At 42.8% G+C, this 21,638-nt stretch overlaps 1 protein-coding gene across 17 annotated transcripts in view; it reads left to right on the forward strand.

Moving 5' to 3' along the window:
* The window catches only part of Npas3 (neuronal PAS domain protein 3), an 835,955-nt gene that overhangs the window by 569,435 nt on the left and 244,882 nt on the right, over window positions 1–21,638 (forward strand). For all 17 annotated transcript variants that reach the window (XM_031355467.1, XM_031355466.1, XM_031355468.1 and 14 more), the window contains one exon: window positions 20,359–20,448. In XM_031355467.1, coding sequence (XP_031211327.1) covers window positions 20,359–20,448 — 90 coding nt within the window. The remainder of the gene's footprint in view (window positions 1–20,358; window positions 20,449–21,638) is intronic.

The following is a 21,638-nucleotide window of genomic DNA, read 5'->3' on the forward strand; positions in this document are numbered from 1 at the left end:
TTGATGCTTATCAGTAGAGGAAACCTTGCAAAACAATCAGCCCAATGCCTATGCTTTGTTCGTTTATTGCCTTCTCTGAAGATAAATTGACTGTACTCAACTCTCTTCAGCATTTTTCTCCACCTAGATATTATTCCTTGTGCAGCCACCCCAAGGTGACTGTTATCACTTAATTAAATCCTTGCACGCTGGGAAGAAAAAACAACATTGTCCCTTCATAACCCCAAGGAGCCTATTTTTAAGCCACTAAGCCTTTCCCCTGTTTTATTAACTTATTCCTGGCTACAACAAGACATACTTTTTGTTGATGAGCTAAAGGTTGTATTAGCTTTTTATTTTCTTAGTAAACTTATCTATTCTCTGGGAAGAGGGGGGAAGAAAAGGAATGTACATTACCAGAGAAGGAGAAAACAGGGTCTCATCCACCTCCCCCATTCTAGTAAAGATCTCTGTAAACACTGCCCTGGAAACTGGAGGCAAGGGGATTCAGGACAGGGAATGAGAAAATAAAATGTAAACATAAAACAGGAACAGGCCTAAAAGTAAAACGGCCTGTGGGTCTACTGGGGAGCACCACTCTACAGCCACGGGAACCCGGCTCACAGACCCCATGTGTGCAGAGAGCTGGGCACTTCTCTCTGCTGCTGCCTCATGTGGCATCTTTTTATTAACCTCTTGTTTCATGTGTTTATTTTCCCAGTAAGATTTTTTTTCTCTCTCTCTCCCTCCTGGTATCAACTAGTTCTAGGCTCATTGTTGCAAGGCATAGAAAGAAGGGTGTTGAGATATGTTTAGCTAGCTCTGTGCTGTCTCTCTGTTTCTGTCTCTGTCTCTATCTCTGCATCTCTGTCTCTATTTCTGTCTGTCTCTGTCTCCCCACACCCCCCAACACCCCTGTCCACACATAAACAATAGGTATGCGCAGTTTTACCTGGCATCTCCTAACGACAGCCCTCAATTTCCAAAGCCCACTGGCTGCAAAGGAAGCTATTTGTTCATGCATAGTAAATAACATACCTTTTAGTTTTTGTTTCTGGTCCATTAAATCATGGGCCAGAGAATGGGTTTGTCACTTCTAAAATTTGGACCCAAGCAAGCATATGTGTTTATTCATGATGTTAAATCATTTTACCGCATGCTGTGTTCACCCACAGAGTAAATGCCGCTTAAAGCTGTAATACTGGTAAGAGCCACTGATGCCGTGACAGGCAGGGGTTGGCTGGTGACCTGGTCCTTAAATACTTGGATAATTAAGATATCCGAACCATCACTGATCACTGCCCACAACTTAAACTTCTAAGCTTCACACTTGGAACACATGTGTGCGGAAGCTGACTCTGTCCCTGTAGTGCAGGAGACCTTTGGAGGTTCCTGGGCCATGTCTCTGCAGTGGAGAAAGCAAAACTGCCTCTCTTGGAAATTCGAGACTTTGGGTGGTGATACCTAGGGACTTTATGTAGACAGGGGCCGTTTGTACCAGTTCCAGAAGGTTTGTCTCATTGGGTGCCCCCTTGGAGGGCCCAGAAGTCCCCGAATCTGTCCTTCCTAGATTCTAGCTGTCTTTGTGATATGTTCCCATGTGCAGCAGGGGAAGGCTGCCCATGCATCTCTCTGTCCACTCCCTAGAGAAGATTGGTCTTCTATTCCACTGCAGGTTCATTTCTTTCCTTACATAATTGTAGCGTGACCACCCTACTGCAGGGGGATAAAAATTCTCCCAGACAGTGCCCCCGGAGCAGCTTCAGTTTGACTTTCACCCTAAATGGAGCTTGTCTCAAGAGTCAGCTTGGTGTCACAATGAAGTCAGGAGTTAGTTGTATGGAGGCGTACCTGCCTATGCTGAGACTGCAGCCAGAAGCCTCAGCTTCTTCTCCTGACCACTCCGGAACCTAGTGCTGTAGAGTATGTTGTCTTGTAGTGTGTGCCTACCTGTCTCTGCCTATTTCTTTCACATATATGCATGCACACACTTCCTTAACTTCAGGGAGGGTCATTCATCAGCCATCTTTGCCAACAGTGTGCACTTCACCTTAAAACTGTAATTTAGAGGCCCTGTGACTTTCTCCAGGATCTTGTCTCTGTTGTGGGCAATCCTCACTATCCTGTGTGGAGTCATCTCCTCCCACTACCCCACACTGTATTTGTCCTTCATTAAACATAAAGGCAATCAGAAACCTGGGGAGGAGCTGGAGCACTCACCTCTCCCCAGGCTCCTGGAGGTGAATAATCCAACACACTTAACTGTTCCTTAAAATTTTTACTTTTTAAATCACCTAAATCATTTCACCCAGCTCTCTTTTGGACCTTTCTAAATTCTTCTTTCAGTCCCCTGAACTGAATTTATTTAAAGTTCTCAAAACCAGGCAGAAGAAAACAGGAAAATGAACAGGAGTCTAAAATTCCAATGCTGATCGCTCCCACTTAGGGACAGGAGATGCAAAGGCCTGTGTTGGTTAGCTGCTCCGTGTAAAAAAGGGAACGGCATGGTGTATATATACAAGCCAGCATGCAGGCATGTGGGCGGTGTGTGCACACCTAGCATTTCGGAGGCACCAACCTTCTTCAGAGCCACATAGTACAAGACTTGACCTCCTCAGAGTGAGTGTTTTTTCATGGTCAGCAGAGATGAGGTGTGAAAGAGACTTCAGGATTCAGGCAAAGTTGTCACAGGGATGAAAGGCTTGCACACCTGACATTTTTTTTGTCCTGTCTGCTCACCTTCATAGACATGGCCCCAGTCCCCACTATGATGACACAAAGCCAGAGCCACACATATGGTCATGGTTTTAAGGGTGAAGCCTGGTAACTCTAAATAACCTCCTTGGGTGTTGTCTGTCTCCCTCTATCCTCACTGGAACGTAAGAGTTGTGGAAGCTTAGACACAGCCCCTCTCTAGCCCACTTACTTTCAATTGGACCTACAGATGGGACAGAGGCAACTACACAGAATTGGTTTAAAATGGTTATATTGCTGATTAAAAACATTTCTATTACCATCTTTACTATTTTAATGCATAGGATGTTTCTGTCTTTTCTCAAAATTCATTAATAATTTATTTAATACTCTGTTATACTTTAAAGTACTCTACTAAAATGCAGCCAGCTATTCTGAGCCCTTAGACATCCACTTCCTATATCTTGGGGACATAGTCAATCGCTTTTCTGTGTTTCTCTTACTATTGTTCATGGCGTGCCTGTCCTGTGTGCTGGAAGGAAGAAGCTTGCTTGCAACTGGCCTTTGCACACAGTTGTACCTGTGGATTAAAGTCCACTCAACAGATTATGTTCTGCTGCAGAATGCCTTAAGTCAGACATCTCAGACTGCAATCCTGCTATCTTGTCTATGTCAGCTGAAGTCCCAAAACAGCAGGACGGCACTCTCTGCATGCCCCAAGCCTGCCGTGGGCATCACCCTGAGCACTAGGTATCTGCTCTGTGACCCAGGAACTCAGATCACGAAAGCTTAACCAGCAGCTCTTTAATACAAAAAAACAAAAACAAAAAACAAAAAACAAAACAAAAAAAAACCCTCTCAGACTTAAAAAGAATGGAGTCCAAGCTAGCAGAGTAGACTGCACTTATAGATGGCAGTCCAGTGTGTGTGTGTGTGTGTGTGTGTGTGTGTGTGTGTGTGTGTGTATGTGTGTCTTTGGGGGGGGGAAGGGGTCTGCACTGCACCTTACCCTGTGTTGTTCTCCACCCCTGCAGGGTGAGAGTACAAACAGGGAAACAGGAAGTAGAATATGTACAGCCTGAGTCCAGGTTTGGGGTTCATGCTGGGGTCCAGCAAAGATCTCAGTAAATGCTGTTGTCAATGTTAGCGTTAAATCCTGCTTTGACATGTGACATGAAATACACATAAGCACCCATGTGTGCTGTGGACCGAATGACGGCCTCTCAGATTCATAAAGCTTTGATGCCCACTGTGATACAGTTGGAAGCAGTCAAAGTAGCAACGAAAGGCTGTTGAAGTTAGAGGAGGACATGGGGGTGGGCCCTAATCTAGCAGGGTTCGAGAGGTCTTTGAAGAAGAGAGGAAAAAGGAAAAGAGGGAGAAATCTGTTGACATGGAAGCATGGAGGACAGGTCATGTGAGCACAGGGCAAGAAAACAGCTTCCTCAAAGCAGGAAGATAACGAGCCTTCTCACACAACTAAACGCTACCAGCACTGTGGCTGGATTTTATCTGCAGACCCAGGTGAAAACAGAATTCTTGTTGTTGAGACCACCAGACCTGTGGCATTTTATTACATCAACGTCAGTAAACTAAGAAAATGTATATGGGTATCTAGTAGGTATCTGTGTATCTGGCCCTCTTCTTGTTTATGGCGGCGAGTAGATGCATATATGTGTGCAGGCGCACATGTACGTTAATGAGTGTGGGAGCTACACACTCAGGTGTCATCTGCCTTCTTCTTTGAGACAGGGGTCTAGTGCACAGACCTGATATTCATCAGGTAGACTAACAGCAAGCCTAGGGATTGCCTGTCTCCATGACGCCTGCATGGGGATTGTGTGCTCTCATTAGTACCCCTGGGCTGGTGCTAGAAACCATGCTCGCAGAGCAATCATGTTGCTGGCTGGGCTGATAGCCCAGCTCTCAGTAGTTCTCATGTTAAATGTCTGTGTTTATGAAGTTAAAAATGCTTTTCTGCTGCCCTTGTGTCTCTTTATTTTTTTCATCTTCTAATTACCATTGGTGTACTATCCAAGCAGCCTCTCTCTGTTCTTCTCATGCATCTCTGATAGCTTATGCAGTCCCTCAGAGTTAACGAATAGTCTTTTTTCCCCTTTCAAATAACCTGTTCGCTGAACTTATATTTCTTCATTTTAAGGGGAAATGTTTGCAACTGGGATGCAGCCTTTGTTTTCTTCTTCACATGTGTGTATGTGGAGGCATGTGTGTCTTTAAGCGCACGTTCACTTGTGTGAGCAAGTACATAAAAGTTCTGAGGCTAATATTGGGAGTCTTCCTCCAGCACCCATCTACCATATGCTTTGAGGCAGGCTCTCTCACTCAAGCCTAGACTCCATCAATATAATCCATTCGCTTAGCCAGCTTGCTCTAGGGAGCCTCTTTCTCTACCATCCGAGGCTGGAATGGCAGCAGGTTCCCACACCTGCCCAGCATTTAGCTGCATTCTGTCCTCTTGCTTGTACAGCAAGAACTTCAAGGACTGAGCTTTCTCTCCAGCCCTGGCATTCTCTACCATGAAATCAGACTCCTTTCTTTGCCGAGTCATAGGTAGCTTCTTCAGGTTAGCTGGCCTGCAGGGTTACAACATCTCTTCTCAGTTCATTTTCCTCCTCGTGGGAGATAAAAGGCATTAAACGGACCCACTGCCTGAATTGGAGTCTGGCGTTAAGTCAGACTCATGGGTAGGCACCCTGTAGGCTACACCCACTAAACTCTTATATAGGTTACCTTTGAGCAGTTCGACAACTCTACGAGCAGCTCAAAGACTGTATGAAATAGCCTTGTCTTTTCATATGAGAAACTATTAAAGTCACTGCCTTTTAGAATTCCAGCCCCAGCCTATGGGAGTCTGAAGGTCACAGTTTCTTTTTAATTACCATTAAATTAAATTACCATTAATCACCGCCTCTTAGAAAATGTGAAGCGTTCTCCTTTCAAACTTGGGTGTGGACCTTGTTCAACCTTTGGCCCCACAGGTTCACCAGCTTTCCCAGAGGAGCTGAACAGACATCTCTCTGTCATCTCAGATCTAGAACTTCTCCTGAATCTGACTGGAAACATTTTGTCAGAGTTGCAAATTCCATGTTGAGGACAAAGGGGTGGAGTTGAGAGAGATCACCCTGTAGTGAGCCACAAACTCCAATACTTGACAAAATGTCCCCATACTTGGGAGAACAGGAAGCAATTACACCCCACCCCATCCTCACCACTCCTACCCACCCCCACTCCCCAGTGAACTACAGTGTGTTCCTCTCACAATCAAGGGCACCTGCCACCAAAGGAGCTCATCTACCTAATGTATCTCTTCCTTCCTCAAGCTTCTTCTCTATTTGGGGCTTCCTAGAAGGCTTATTCCTGAAGTCTCATTCTCCATTACCACTCTCTCAGCCAGGAGTCTGTCCCTACCCGTCTCTTTCCTGGTGACATGTTTGTCTGTCTTCCTTTTCCCATGGGTACCCTGGAAGCACCTGGGTGGAGAGACAAAGCACCCGTGGTCTTTGTGACGTCTCATCTCATGGTCACCATTGCTGCTTTGTCTAGGTAAGCTACTGGTTAGCTTTATCACTTCATAACATTTCTCATGGTGGCTTCCTGTCATCTTGTGGCCCATGCTCAATTGTGATCACTTTGTTCCATGGGTGAAGGGGTCTAAGATAGGAAGAGGAAGCTTTGGGAAGGCAGTGAAGGAGCAGGCCTCCTTTGCTCCATGTCTGTGGGAATGAGTTCATTATGACTTGCCGAGCCAGCACACCATCTGCATCCATCGCATTACTGGGTACAGAGCAGTGCTGGTCACAATTGCCCTGCTTCACCAGATCGAGTGCAATGGAAGATGGTGAGCACAATGCAGGATGCCAACTAGTGGACTACACCTGTCGTTTGGTGCAAGGCAAAATTGTTGTGTCCAGAACTAGTGAAAGGGCCTTTGAGGACAAGAAAGAACCAGGAGAAGAATAAGAGTCGGGTAGAGGAGGAGAGCAAATAATTCAACATGTACCATGAGTGGAAGGAGCATGCAGAAAATGATAAAAGCATAAGGTTGTGTTTGCAAAACCCTTAATATATTTTTTATTTGCTTCAGAATAAAAGTCTTCCATTAAGGCTCAGAGGCCAATTTAAATCTTTAGTGGCTCACTCCTTTAGGAGCAGTCACCCTGAAGCCTGGGAAACATTTAAATAGAAATTAAAGTAGATCATTCTAATAGTAAGGAGAAACCCCCAAGCAAGGCAATAAAACAAATCCCACATGTTGGAAAAGGTCAATGCTAGAAATAGGTATCTCATTGGAGGCTCAGACTCCACCCCCAGTGTGCAGCCATCTCAACTCACAGGAACATTATGCAGAGGCCAGCGCTGCCCTTAGTTCTCAGAATCCTCACACACCCAACAGTTAGGTTAAGAACACAGTCAGACTTGCTTCCCTGCCTGGGGTTCCTGGACAGACTCATCCTGAGCAGGAGTTCCAGGAACATCAGTTGTGATATATGCTCCACACCATTGGCTGTGATGTACAGCCATTTTTGCAACTATCAGGCCCAGTGCCAAGGCTGATGATAGATGAATGGATGAATTGGAGACAAAATGGTGGGAAGAAGAGAAAAATAAAAGGAAATAAAATAAAGGGGGTTAAAATGAGAGCTTAAAAGCAGTACTGAAGCCAGCGATTCCTAAGCCATGCCTTGACTGCAAGAGATAGCTCCCTATGACCTTGTGCTCTCTCCCTGCTTTCAGGCCACTGTCTTTTGTGTGAGAGACTGGGGTTTACTTGGGGTCTAAGCAATAGCTAAGAAACAGTTGTCATAGGGATATACCCTTCTTTGACTGCTAAGACTTCCTTTAAAATGTTCTGCAACCTTGTGTGAGTGATTTTCTGGGGGCAGATTTTCTTCATTGTGAATAATGTGATCTTCTTGACATCTTATAACTCTAGACAGCTAAGATAAATACTGTTCTATTAATGAAAATAAGCATTAGTTCCTGAGCCCGGCACTTAAAAAGCTAGGCTGAGGGCCAAATGAAACGTCAGACTTGGGACTTAATCAATACGCTCTGCTGCTCCATCTCACTACTGTCAGTGATGCAACAGTTATGGCTGAAGGAATTTTTGGTAACTATGGCTAAGGCCATGACAAGTTCTTTAGACTAAATATACTTATGGTAAATTTAATAGTCATTTGAGAGGTGGAATGCTCTGATTTCAAATTGCTTTTGTTCTGAAGATCTAGCTAATTAAGACAAAAGACAATGTAAGTAGATTTCTGTGCCCATTAGAATTGGGCTAAGCCTATTGATTTGAAGTTTCTTTCTGCACATTTCTTTTGTAACCTCTTTAGATCAAGGCATCGTTGTACTTGAGTAGATGGAAGTTATTGATGTACTGAATCCCTTCTACACTGTTAGGGCCATCATTCGTCTTCAGGAAATCACGTGGTCCTGAGTGCTGAAAACACATTAGTAATTATTCAAATGTGCTGGGTGTGAAGGGCTCCAGAGTTATATGCCTCTCTGTTCAGCCAAATCGCCCAAGACAAAGGTATAGTGATTTAGTCCTACTCAGCACTTCTGCCTGTGCTGGCAGCTGAGATAAGGAATGTGCTTCTAGGTGTGTTCCCTGACAGTGATTGCATTGAAGAACTCAGGCAAGAGGTATTAACAGAGAGAGTATTACTGTAGCTCACCAGGGTGGGGGCGGGGAGAGGAGCTCTGTAGCCCAGCAGCAGCCCTCCATAGTTCTTCTACCTGGGAAGTTCTCCTGTGGACCTTGCCAGCTCTTAGAAGTGATTATCTGTATTTTAAGTGTCTCAAAATTTAGAAAACAAACCCATTTCTGAAAGTTTTGACCATGTGCTAATGGGCCCTCTGACACCACAGATCCATTATTCTGTAAATGTCTTCATGACAATACAGAATGCATTTTTTTTAAATTAAAGAAAATTTAGACTATCAATCTTAAGGGAAAAATAATCATCCTAATGATTATTTGATATATCTGTCAGATATTCAAAATGATACAGTGTAGCTGGTATGTTTACTGCCAGATACGTTGGGTCAGGGGGGCATGGTGGGTGGGAGGACTAGTCATTTCTGGAGTTTACATTCCAGAATTTGCATGCATTCTTTGTTGTCTTGGAATCACCTTACTTTATCCTTATTCATATTTTACCTTATTCAATATAAATATTTCATGTTTCATCTTTGCTTATCAATTACTCATCTTTAGCCTCTATAATTTTGCATTCGTGTACTGTTCGTGTGTGTGTGTGTGTGTGTGTGTGTGTGTGTGTGTGTGTGTGCATGCTCACATGTGCATGAATACACTTGTGTGTGCTAGTTCACAGCTGTATGTGTGCATATACATATGGAGTCAATGTCAAAAGTCTTCCTTAATTGCTCTCTGCCTTATGCATTGAGTCAAAGTATCTCAGTTGAATTCAGAGATTGTTGATAGGGCAGTCTCATTAGCCAGCTTATTTTGGGATCTTGTTTCCATCTCCCAAGCACCAGAATTAGAAGTGGGCCCCCACAACCACCCAACATTGACATGGACACTGAACTCTGGTCCTCTCACTTGCATACCAAGCATTTTATCTGCTGAGGCAGGTCCTCAACCCCAATTCACTTCTTTATAGAAAACTTTAGTTCCATGGTTTCTATTAAAAGTCATTAAAATTATTTAAAAAGAGTTCAGGGAGAACGTTGTGGCACAATGTAATAGGAAAGGATTATTTGAGGGTGAGATTCTAAAAGTGCAGGAAATAAAAGCAAGTGCACATGGGGATTACATCCAAGCAAAACGGCTTCTGCACAGCCAACCACAGATTCCGGAGACAATGAAGTGAGTACGAGGAAACATCTGTAAAGGGCCCTTCTGGAAAAGGGTTAGATCCAGGAGATGCTGGGAAGTAAAAAAAAAAAAATCTCAGGAACAAAATAAATCCAGTTTAAATCTTAACAGCCACCCTTCAATTATATATTTGTCAAACTGACACACAAATGACCAATGTCATTGATCATCAGGGAAATACAAGTCAAAACCAAAGTGAGCTGTGACCATACTCCAGTAAGAACAGCATCTATTAAAATAATAATAATAATAATAGTCAGGATGTGGAGAAAATAGAACCTTTAATCCTCTTGGCAGGATGTACCTTGGTGTGGCTATTGTGGAAACCAGGGTGGGAGTTCTCAAAGAGTTAAAAGTGGATCTGCTGTACCATGTAAACCAGCAATAGTAATCCCAGATGTACAGGCAAAGGAAACAGAAATCAGTATGTCACAGAGACATCTGCAACCCCACACTTATAATGACATGATTCATAAGAGCCCTGAAATTGATGGATGGACAAAGAAAATGTGGTATACATATGCAGAGGGATGCTATTCATTCAAAAAAATATAATGAGATCCTGTCATTTACAATAACATGGATGAAATGGAGTTCATCACGTTAAGTGAATAAACCAGGCACCAAAGGAGAGGCATCACTTGGCCATATCCAAATGTGGGATGTGAAGACACTGGTTTCTTACAAGTTCACAGTAGAATGATGATTTTCAGAGATTGGGGAACAAGGGTAAGGCATATGGTCAATGGATATGGTGTGTGTGTGTGTGTGTGTGTGTGTGTGCGCGTGTGCGTAATATATTATATATATGTAATATATGTTACATATATACACACACTAATTATATATATATATATGTAGTATATATAAAATTAGTCAGATGGACAAAGAGGTTGGGATGTGCCATTGAATAGTGTTATCACTGTGCATAATGGCATCTGTGAAATTTTAAAATCTAGGAGCATCTATTTTTACTCTCCACACCATAAGGAAAAGAAAAAGTTTTGAGAGAGCAGACATGCTTACTTTGATTTACGCATTATCCAATTTACACATGTAATGAAACATCACAGAAACATTAGAATCATTAGAATCTAGAACAAAATCTTATGTTTTTATCTATTAGCTAAAGATGTAGTTCAGAGTTTTAAATTCTATTAAGGGTTTGGCTAACACATCTTTTAATCCTAGAAATTCAGGAAATAAAATAGCCAGACCCCCTTCAGGGATGGCATTAAATTCCCCAAATGGGTTGCCACAGAAGAAAATTAGAAAGGGAAGAGAATCTTCTTTTTTGTTTTCCCATATTATAAAAATTAAAAAAAAAAAACAGCCAAACAAAAGACACTCTTTAAGAAGTCAGTGGAAAGTGCTAGAGTTTAATCCTCTGCTATACTAATCCCTTCACCCACCCCTCAGTCCTGGCTCCATCCTCTCATTCTGCTCCTGAAGTGCACCACAGAAGCACCCAGGACCCACAGAGCTGCTCACCACTGTTCCGAGTGTATAAACACATCAGTCCTTTAATGCACACCTAGCTGACTTCGTCCTAGCTGAATTAGTTCACAGGCCACGTTGTGCGTCTTCAAAAGATGCTGTGTAAAGCTACCCTAATGAAGAATTGTATGGCCTTGGTCATTATGCTCTGAGTATAGTGAAGTACATACACAACAGAAGTCCCTCCTAACTGCTTTGTACCCTATATATGTTAAATAATTAGGCACATGAAAGCAAAACAGGGACATTGCTTCAAAACCATGGCAGGGACAGCAATCCAGGAAAAAGCAGCTGAGGCTGGTCCTGTTGACCTAGACTCAACAACTAGATGGGAAATAAAAGCAGAGGTCAGCCAGGCAGCAAGAGAACCAAAGCAAGTGGGAAGCCAAGTTGTTTATCCCGAGCTCATTCAGGGGCAGGCCCCAATTCCATCAGAATAATTGATTTTCCCATAAATATGTGTCTCTGCTTCGTGTGGAGCTAAATTCAGGAGCTAGTGCAGTGAAGCAACACAGCCTGTAAGCGTTCAGAATGCATAGAAAGAAAATATAAAGATTTCAATAGTGTAGAATGTGGGGCTTAGAAGAGCTGCAAGCACTCATGGGAGATTTCAGACACCGGTCGGAGCTTTGTCGATTGCAAGAACTAAGTGCTAGTTTCTATTATTGGTCCATCATATTTATGGCCTTATGAGGGCCTACTAAAAATTAATTATTAATTAGTTGAGTGATTTGTAAAATGGAAAGCAGAGGGCTCCTTTGTAATGGGTTCCTGAAATTAGCATGGGAGGTTTCCTCCAGTGGCAGAGGCATTAGCCCCAACCAGTTTCCAAACTACATTTGTAACAATCAAGTTTCCTTCAGTGCAAATTTTTTAATGCCTTCTCCCTAGAGATACAAATACAATGTTCCTAGAAATGAAACTCACAGAAACGTAGCAGATTAATATCCGAGGTTTCTAAATGGTCTTTAAGATGCTAAATTCCTTACAGGGGTTCTTTAATCATTGTTACTACCCCTGACACAAACTTCTTACCTCAAGGAATACATGTACAAGCATTTATTATTTTCTCTTAAAAGCCTGACTTTTAAAGTCACCCTCTCCCCTGTGTCCAGATTCATATCATGATGAGCCATAACAGAAACATCCTTGTGGCCCCCACCTGACACCCCCAAGTACTTTCAGATGAACAACACTATAAACAAAAGTTCTGTGAAGCATTCACGTCAACTTCCATATAAAATGTCATAGATATTTACAGAGAGGAGAGTTAAATCAAACCCTTAAATCTCAATGAAGAACCTCTGGAACAGGAAATTCAGCCTATGCTCCCACCAACCTGTGTGTCACCACACCTTGTCCCAGCTTTCTTCTGGGAGGTGCTGTCTCCCAGTGAGTCTTTATTAACTACGGAGTTTTCCAGCCACACATCACTGCTAGGCTCCTCTCACAAGGCCCTGCTATTCTCCAACATCTGATGACTTTTGACTGTATGTTTAAAAGTTGTGATCACTCATACCTTTTCCCAATGGAAGTCTTGTAGCGGTATGGAGCAGAGCGACAGCACTCAGGTCCCCCGTGGGTCCAGGGTATTTTAGACTGGAAGTTGCTCTTTGACTTGGGGCTTTTCGTTTTGTAGAGTGAGCTTTACGTTTTACTCATTTTCTCTGTCACGGGTCCCGGACTTTTAGATTGAGTCCAGCCTTTGGGGAAACCTAGGCTGTATGGGCCTGCAGCAAGACATACAGTCAACAGGTATCCCCCAAAGGGATGGATCAACAAGGGTCTGCCCAGTGGAAGGTACATGGGAAATGCTTGTGTGGAAAGAAATGCTGAAGGATGCAAAGACCGGCTCCAGCTATATCAATGCAGAGACTGCAGAAGCTCAAGCAGGCAGTCTCAGAAAGAGAAGGATCCTCCTTTTGTTTTGCCACATTCTGGCTGTATGGAACCAAACTCCGTGCTTAATTTCTCTGAGCCTCAGTTTACCCACAGTAAAGTAGAATTCAGTAATATATATGGACAATGTAATTAGCCTAACATTTCTCAATAGTAACAATTAAGTGAACTGAATATTGTTCCCTGCATCATGTCCTCTAACAATAAATGTAATGCATATGTGTTAGTAATCATTTATTATATGTATGTTATATATATGTTTTATATATGTATTATATATGCATATATATGCACATTTAAAATACTTTCTAGAAATTTACAGGATATCAAATAACATTTGGTTTTTTTCTTTCTGTTGTTTTTCAAAGCCAACAACTTGACACCTGGCATTCTCTGTGTGACAAAGTGCCATGTGTTTTGCCAGAGCAGAGCAGTGACATTTTTAGGTCTTTCAGGAGCAGAATAATGTACTATTGTGTTACTCCTGCCAAGGGATCCTCCCCTAACTTGAAAGAGACCTCTGGATTTCCAGGGAGTGATGGATTTGGGCTCTGAACTCTGATCCCTGGTTACTTTTGCATAAATTAACACATCACATGAGCAAGAGGAGACAAGGAAAGAAACCAGTGAATATCTGAGCAGTAACTAGTGGTGGTCCCCTCTGATAAACATTGTCAAGCATGCCCTGTGGGATCCCTAGTTCCTGAGTACAAGCCACAGTATAAGGTTTACCTGTTGCCCCTGGGGGGGGATGGCAAGTGGGGCTCTCTTAAAGGCCACACACTGACAATATACCTAGGCCTGTGGTCTATTTGGTTAGATGTTGATCAAGACATTCATTTCTCTCTGGACTGGATGTCAAGCTTGAACTTGAATCCCAGAGGAAGCAGATGAGCTCTCTGATAGCACAGCTTCCAGAAAGTGGGATTTGAATAAACAAACAAACAAACAAACAAATAAAAACCTCAGTCCCTGTGTTCAGAAGGAGGTATCCTTGTATTTTTGTGTCTTAGCATTGCTGTAGACCATCTTCCCTTCTATACTGATCCTTCTCTTCTAGGAATAAGAGAGAGAGAGAGAGAGAGAGAGAGAGAGAGAAAGAGACAGAGACAGAGACAGAGACAGAGACAGAGACAAAGAGACAGAGACCCCCAGAGTTTTCTTATCTGAAAGGTTTAGAGTCACGTGGTACAAGAAAGGTGTGTCATGGTTTGTTTTTATGAGACTCACTTGTAGTGTCAAGTCAAATTTGACCCAATACACTCAGTTTTGCACGGAGACTGGGGAGATGTGTCCTTGGGCACATGGCAATGCATATGCCATCGACTTCATGGGGAAGGGGAGACAGGGAATTCAGGAGGAACCTGGCCCTTTCCTGTGTACTCTTACCTGCTCTGAGAAAATATTCTTGTCTAATATTCCCGCTTCTGAAAATAAGGCTTTTATTTGTGAATAGAGCTATATTGCTAAGGGTCCAGAGAGCAGAATCTCTCTGGGGGGGCGGGGAGTTCCTTCTTTCCTGTAAGCAAATACATGTGGATACTTTGGGCTCTGCTCAGGCTCTTTGAAGTTGGGATCCTACATGCGGGCCTTCCCTATCACCACCTCGAACAACCACAGGCATGTGTAGCATTTTCATGCATTTTATCAAAGTGTGGTTGTATCCAAAAGCAACCAAGGACCTTAATAGTTTTTTTCTTTCTGACTCTTTTAACTGTTGCCAAAACAGAGGGGGAAAAGAAGATAGATATGAGAACCAGGGCCTCATGCTCCAAGCCAAGCTTTCCTCTCCATCGTAAGAGCAGACATGCTAATTCCCGATGCCATCCCATAGCTCGGTTCAGTTAGTCTGTTGTGAAGACAGCTCCTATCACCAGCAAATCCACTGATCACTGTCATAGAAGTACAGCATGGGGGGAATCGAAGTCACGCTGTGTCCTTGTCCACCCTGAGTGATGGAACCCTGAAGACGAAGATGTCGGGGTTTGGAGGGAACACTGCACCAGGCAGGGACCGTGTTGCACATGGGGGTATTGTTTCCAGTCTGAGCTGGAATCAGAAGAGCATCACAGATGCCTGGCACATTGGACAGAGAACACGTGTGTGCATTTAGATCACGGAGAGCTTACTTTTTTTTTTTCTTTTTTTTTTTTTACTGATGTAATTGTGAAATATGTTCTTTTTACATTCATAATGAGGGGGTGGAACAGATGGTGAGGGCTTGATTTAAAATAATCTGTCATTAAAATACCCTAGCTTACTGGGAACTCTTCTCTTTAGCTGGTGTTAGGTCACAGGAAAAGAATTCAGGGTGATCTCTTTTCCCTTCTGCACCAGAAAAAAAGGAAGCACTAATTTCACGGTGGTAATAGACATGTGAATTGCCCCTATCATGGTCTCCTAGTAAGGTTTCACTCTGGCTGTGGTGGAATGTGCTTTAAAAGGAAAGCAGAGACAAAACTGACAAAATAAAAATCCATTTATCCCAATATGTTAAACATCCATACCCTTCCATCATAAAACTGTGCTTGGTTCCCAACCCTGCAAAGAAACCAGCGTCATCACTTGATAAACACTATGAGGTGCATCCAGCTTCGGGGGGTTAGAAAACAGTAGCATACACTGTCTGCATTCCGTGATGTCAGAGGATATAAATTATAATTACAGGCATTATTATTCCAAGACACCATTGCTCCTGACTTCTGCATCTGAGCCTCACTCCTGGTTGTCTGCCTCCCAGACTCACTGGGATGTGACAAAGGAACTCTCCCATCATCCCTGTCTGCATGGCCAGGAACTGAATTCAGTAATAAGAAAACTGTCTTGATAAATAAGATACTTCCATATCTTTAAAATGCTGTTTTTTACTGTTGCTCCTGAGGTTTTGTTCTCTGTCTGCCTTAAGGAAAGCCGCTAGATTTCAGGCTTTACGGTAAATCTTCTGAGGAAGGGTGAGCATTAACATTTGTGTAGGTTCTTTTTCATCTTAATCCAACCTTAGTTAATAATCGGAAAATTCTACATAGTGGGTAAGAAGATGTAATTAACCCTTTGACCCCAGAATCTTAATTGGCGCCTGTTGAAAACAGTGGGCAGTTAGAAAAATATATTTTAGAAAGTAGCCTGTAGTCATTCAACAGATTGCTGTATAATGGCTCCCTCAACTCAAAATCTTAAAAATTTCCACAGAACTTTTCAGATTAATCTCATTTGGTTCCTCAAACTACCGATTGAAGGGTTCCTTCCACCTCCCAATGTTCTTTTAAAATTGGGACATTGAAATTAAATCAATATCGATGCTACCCTTCAAACTGATTTAAATAGCAGGGGGTAGCTAGCTGAGGAGGGGGCAGCCTTGAGGCAGAGGGGAGTAGCTTGTGTATAGTGGCTTGACAATGTGCTTTCCTTCCCAGTTCCCTCCCTGTTCAGTAGTTGAAAAGTTGTCAAGCCTGAGTTATGGGGATATATCTCAGAATGTGGGTAGAGTTGGCCAGAATGTTGAGCAGACCGTGGAAATGTGGTTAAATAACCAGATTTTTAAAAACTTTTCCCTGCTCCTAGGCTAGATATTACATTTTTGTCCTGTGTGCGTGTGTGTGATGTATATGTATGTGGGTATGTGTATTCACATGTATATAGATGTTCATCTATGTACAGACACCTCCCTGTGCATGGGTGCCATGTCTATGTGTAAATGCATGTGAAGCCTCCAAGTGGACTTCAGTGTTTTTCTCAGAGCCCTCTACCTTATGCATCAAGGCAGGTTCTCTCATGTGCACCCAGAGCTTGCCAGTCCCAGCTAGCCTAGCCAGCCAGCTTATGCTAGAGATCCCATTTCTGCCTCCTATGCTGAGATTCCAGGTGGACCTCCACACTTGCCTGGCCTTTACGAGGGTTCTGGGGATCTGAACCACAGGCTTCATGTTTGCACAACAAGCATTTCACCTACCTGAGCCATCTCCAGTGCCCCATGTTGTTACCAACTGAGCTGACCATGTCTTTAGGATATGCGCATGTAGACATGGACCTATTTTAACCTCATCTGAAGACATGTCAAAGCTTCTACTTTTGCCACCCAGAACTTTGCCAAGCCTCACAGTTCAGCCACCCTGTGGTACCCACTCCTCTCACACTGTCGTAGGTACACAGGCAGGAACTACTGTCATGAGACACACTCCTTTAAGGCAAAAGGAGAGCTTTGTGGGTGTGGCATCGACATCTCTTCAGGACAGGGACTAGATGTCAAGGAAGACTCACACCCAGAGCTGAATGTTGTGACAACATTCTTAAAACCTAAGCACTGGGAGGGCTGGTACAGCAGGATCATGGATAGTTTGAAACTGGTCTAAAGCTACATTGCAAGTCTGGGAACCTGAGTGGGACCCTGTCTTTAACCAAAAACAAAACAAAACAAAAACCAAGTCAGGAAGAAAGGGAGGGAAGAAAGGGTGATGGAGGGAGGGAGAGATGGGGACAGGATCTACTCTGATCCTGGTATTCTAAAAATAAGGGCATACACAGATGATATAAATTGGAGGCATCCAAATGTTCAAACACTCTAATAACTCGCTAAATGGGGCTCTTGGGAAATATGATTTCCATCCCTCTTAGTCATCTGGAATGTGTGATATCAAGGGAAGAAGTAGGGCTGGGTTCAACAAATCTGGATGGAAAGTTTATTCATTTCTGGTTAAAGAAAGGTAAATAAGACATGACCCACTGTTGAGAAATTCAGTCTAGCAGTAAGTCAGCTGAAAAGTCCCACTACTGTAAGGGCTTTTAAAGTCATGGCAGCACAGAAGACTCAGGCTCTGATTGGCTAGCTGACCTTATATAGCCAAATAGCCCCTATGTGCCTCAGTTTCCTTATCCATGAACTGAGGGTTTCCATTACAGGGGATCATCTTCAGGTCAGCTCCATCTGTGCTTTGTACCCCAGGAGCCTTCTGGCTATCACCTCACTCTCTTGTGACTTCTCCACTGTCACTTGCTGAGGCATGCTATGGTTTGTAAAGATGGCCTCTCCTAAACTCTCTCTGTATCAAAAGTCCCAACAGCTTGATTGAATAGGAAGTCCAGCAAAGCCTAGGGGGAAGGTTGAAGGGAGGGACCCTAGTCTACCAGAGTTATACTGTGTGAGGTAAAGAAGTGTAGAAGTAGGATCCTTCCAGTGCTTGAGGGAGAAAACCGCTTCTCTCTGTAGCACTGGCTTTCTGTGCCTAGCCAGACCTGCCTGGTGCCAATGTACAGGAGAACAGAACAGCACTAAGACATTGCTCTTGGAAGGTCAGGTCTGACCAAGTACTTTTGGTCATTTTGTCAATGGCAAGAATCCCTTAGCAGTATTTGGTTTGGGAAAAATCTGCAGAGCTGATATGGTCTGATAACCCATGTAAAAGTGACTCAGGAACTCTCCTTCAGTCCACACCCCTATTGTCTTTTATCCCTAAGGATCTGATTCTATCATCAGAACAAACCATTGAAAACTATGTAAGAAGTCATATGTTCCCTCTTAGTACAAATAACTTCAGAAACACTCTGAATATTTAACTTCTCTTTAATCTGCACATGCCAAATAAAGAGTATTTATTGGAAAGCACTGATCTATCGGGACTCAGATACAACCCTCCAAAGCACAATGGGCTTATTGCCTAACTTTGCTAATAAGTTTGTTGGTGCCAATGTATAAAGAATTTAGATAATATAGTTACTCTATAGGTTATTTGAGGAAATTGAAAGATGGTACATGTGACAAGTTGTATAGTCAGTGTGAACTGTTCATGTATCTGTGTGTGAATTTGCCAGTGGTGTAATCTGCTTTTTGTAAAAAAAAAATGTAACCTGATCTTTGAGTTGTTTTCAAAACTCACTAAATTGGAGAGCAGAGTAAGGGGTGTCTACAGTTTTTAAGCAGTATGGGAAAATGTTTAAAATGGGTCAGAAAACATGAAAATCCACATTTCATGCTGACCTGTAAATGTATGTTTATATATTTTTCTATATATAAATTAATTATCCTGACCTGTTTATTAGATACTGGATAATTTACAGAGTGCAAAGATTAATTTCTCACATGGTCAGAGGTGGGAAAGACCAAGGTCAAGACTTGCATGTAGTCAGGACCTTCATGAGACCCCATTGCATGGCAGAAGTCAGAAGGGCAAGAAAACACTGGAGAGAAGGCAGGGTAAGAGCCAAACTCATCCTATGAAGAAGTCCCATGGTGACTGACCCATACCAGCAAGAGGCAGCATCCCTTCATGCCTAAGAGCAGCACTCTCTGCCCCAACTACCTCCTGGAGGTCCCACTCATCACTTTTGCTCTGAAAAATACATCTCTATTTCCTGGTCCTTGGGAAACACATTTAAACCACAGAATCTGAACACACAGGGGACATTGTTTCCAGTATTCAAGTGGACCAGACTTTATTGAGGTTTGCAAGGATGTATATTTCTGACTTCTTCCAACTGTCTCTACTTATAAAAGCATGTCATTAGTGTGTCCATATACCTTGTTCCAGATATAGGCTTCTTCTGAACTTACAAGTTCACAGCCTTTGTTAAAATCCCCCAAATTTAAAAGTTCTTTGTCTATGGAAACAGACTTCTGCAGCCTAACCTGTAAAAGACAAATAACACAAAACCAAACCCGTGAGGATGAAGGAGGGTAAGAGATGCTACTTGAAGCAGGTAATTCCTGATTGAGTTGAGTTTGTACTTGGATCCCATGGTGGTTTGCATCATTTGTCAAACCAAACAGGTACTAGAATCCTCATTTAGTAAAGTTAGACCGAGACTTTTGAATAACAGATGACACTGGAGACAACTTTTGTTCCCTCCAGTTTCTGTTAGTTTCTTCTTTCTGTTTTTGTTCCCAAGGAGCACAATAGAAGCTCTGTCTGTCACAAGCAAGCTGAATTGTGGTGTGTGAGATTTTAGTCCAGACACACTCACCCGTAATACACTGACACATTCTATTTTCTTTACCACTATAGGTGCCCAGTATATGGAGATCATCCTTTATTAATTAACCGATTATTGATATTCATAACCATCAAGCAGGAGAAGCCATTCCCCCTGTCCTTTCATTAGTTTTCATTCCTTAACCCAGGAGCTTACTGATTTGATGACAGTTACCACTGAATCCCCCCAAATAAGGGCAATGCCTCTTAAAATCAGCCTGGCCTTAATACATCTTGGTCAAAATGACAAAGACATAAAGGACTCTCTGACATAGAAAAGATCGGCGGTCTTTAGCCTACTAATTCATTCATAAAATGTGATTCATTCATATAATGCAATATAAACTAACTTAGGACTTCTTTTACACATGAAGAGAAAATGGCCTCAATTCACTTTGTTCCTTTATTAGTAATATCTCTGTGTATATGTATTAACACAGTTATTTTTTTTCCTTACAGTCCCTGGATGGCTTCGTATTTGCACTAAATCAAGAAGGAAAATTTTTGTACATTTCTGAAACCGTCTCTATCTACCTAGGCCTCTCACAAGTAAGTGGAACAATTTGGATTCTTGGCACTAAATGCAGAGTCTCCTTCAGCCCACTGTTTTCCCTTCTAAAAGAGATGCTCTGCTTAGCATGAATTGTCTAATTTATTCTTTAAGGGTCTCTACCTGACTCTTCTAAGTCAGAGAAGGCTGTCTGTGTTGGGCTTTCAGAATAAACTTGCGCTCAGAAATTTGAGTTTCCTTCCCCACCCCACCCCCAAGGATCATTATTAATTTATTGAGAACAAATGAAGTTTCTTCCCTTGGTTGTTTTGAACTTTGAAACCCTGGTGCCCGGTAGGATAGGGACACACTAATAGTGCTTCCCTTGTGTCCTATTACTGGATGTTTATGGAGTGCCCTGTGCTATCCTGGGAGCTGACACAATGGCAGGAGTCATTTGGAGTCAAGAAATGCTGAAAGACACCATTAAAATGTGTTGCAGGGAGGGTTCCTGCCAGGAGAGAGTATGCTGCCTTGGCAAAATCTGCCTGATGCTGGAAGACAATTTCATAAAATAAAGCTGCCTTTCATGGTTTGCCATTTAATTGTTCTCATGTGTTTGTCGGAGGGTAGAAAAGAACGCAGAAGCTTGTAGGGCAAGGGACAGAATCCTTGATTTTTCTCCAGAAACATAAATACTTCGATTCTGCTGCATTCTGAGGCCCAGGATGCAGCTACAGATAGCCAGCCTATCCTGAAATAAGGTCTTCCATTCAGCTAATTATCCAGATGTTTTTGCCATGAAAATACCCAACATCTGGGTATCGGTTCTGGTACAGGTGATTGGCTGAAACTGACCTTTTTCATGTGGTGGTTGAGAAGAGGGACATGCAGCCTCTGCAGGGAGGTTTTGTTTGTCTCTGATGATCTGCCAAGCTGGATAAGCTACCTCTCCTTCAACTGCCTCCAGGCTAACGATGGAGATAAGAGTCTCTGGTCTCCCCATAAACAGGTCCCGCCCAGGCTCAGAGCTTCTGAAGGTTGGCACAACTCAAAGGAAACATCCAGCTTGGCTGGAACCTTCTGGCTGTTAGTGGGGTTTACTGGGAGACAGCTAAATCAAGGAAGACACTGGGAAATAATAGAGAGATTTGGCATTTGAGGAGGGCTGGGGAAGGAACAGAAACCCTGCCAAATTTGATTATTTGCTGTTGAGATTCCAAATGGGGGTTGCAATCATGAGCCTTTC

This window comes from Mastomys coucha, unplaced genomic scaffold, assembly GCF_008632895.1.
Source record: "Mastomys coucha isolate ucsf_1 unplaced genomic scaffold, UCSF_Mcou_1 pScaffold6, whole genome shotgun sequence".
Lineage (NCBI taxonomy): Eukaryota > Metazoa > Chordata > Mammalia > Rodentia > Muridae > Mastomys > Mastomys coucha.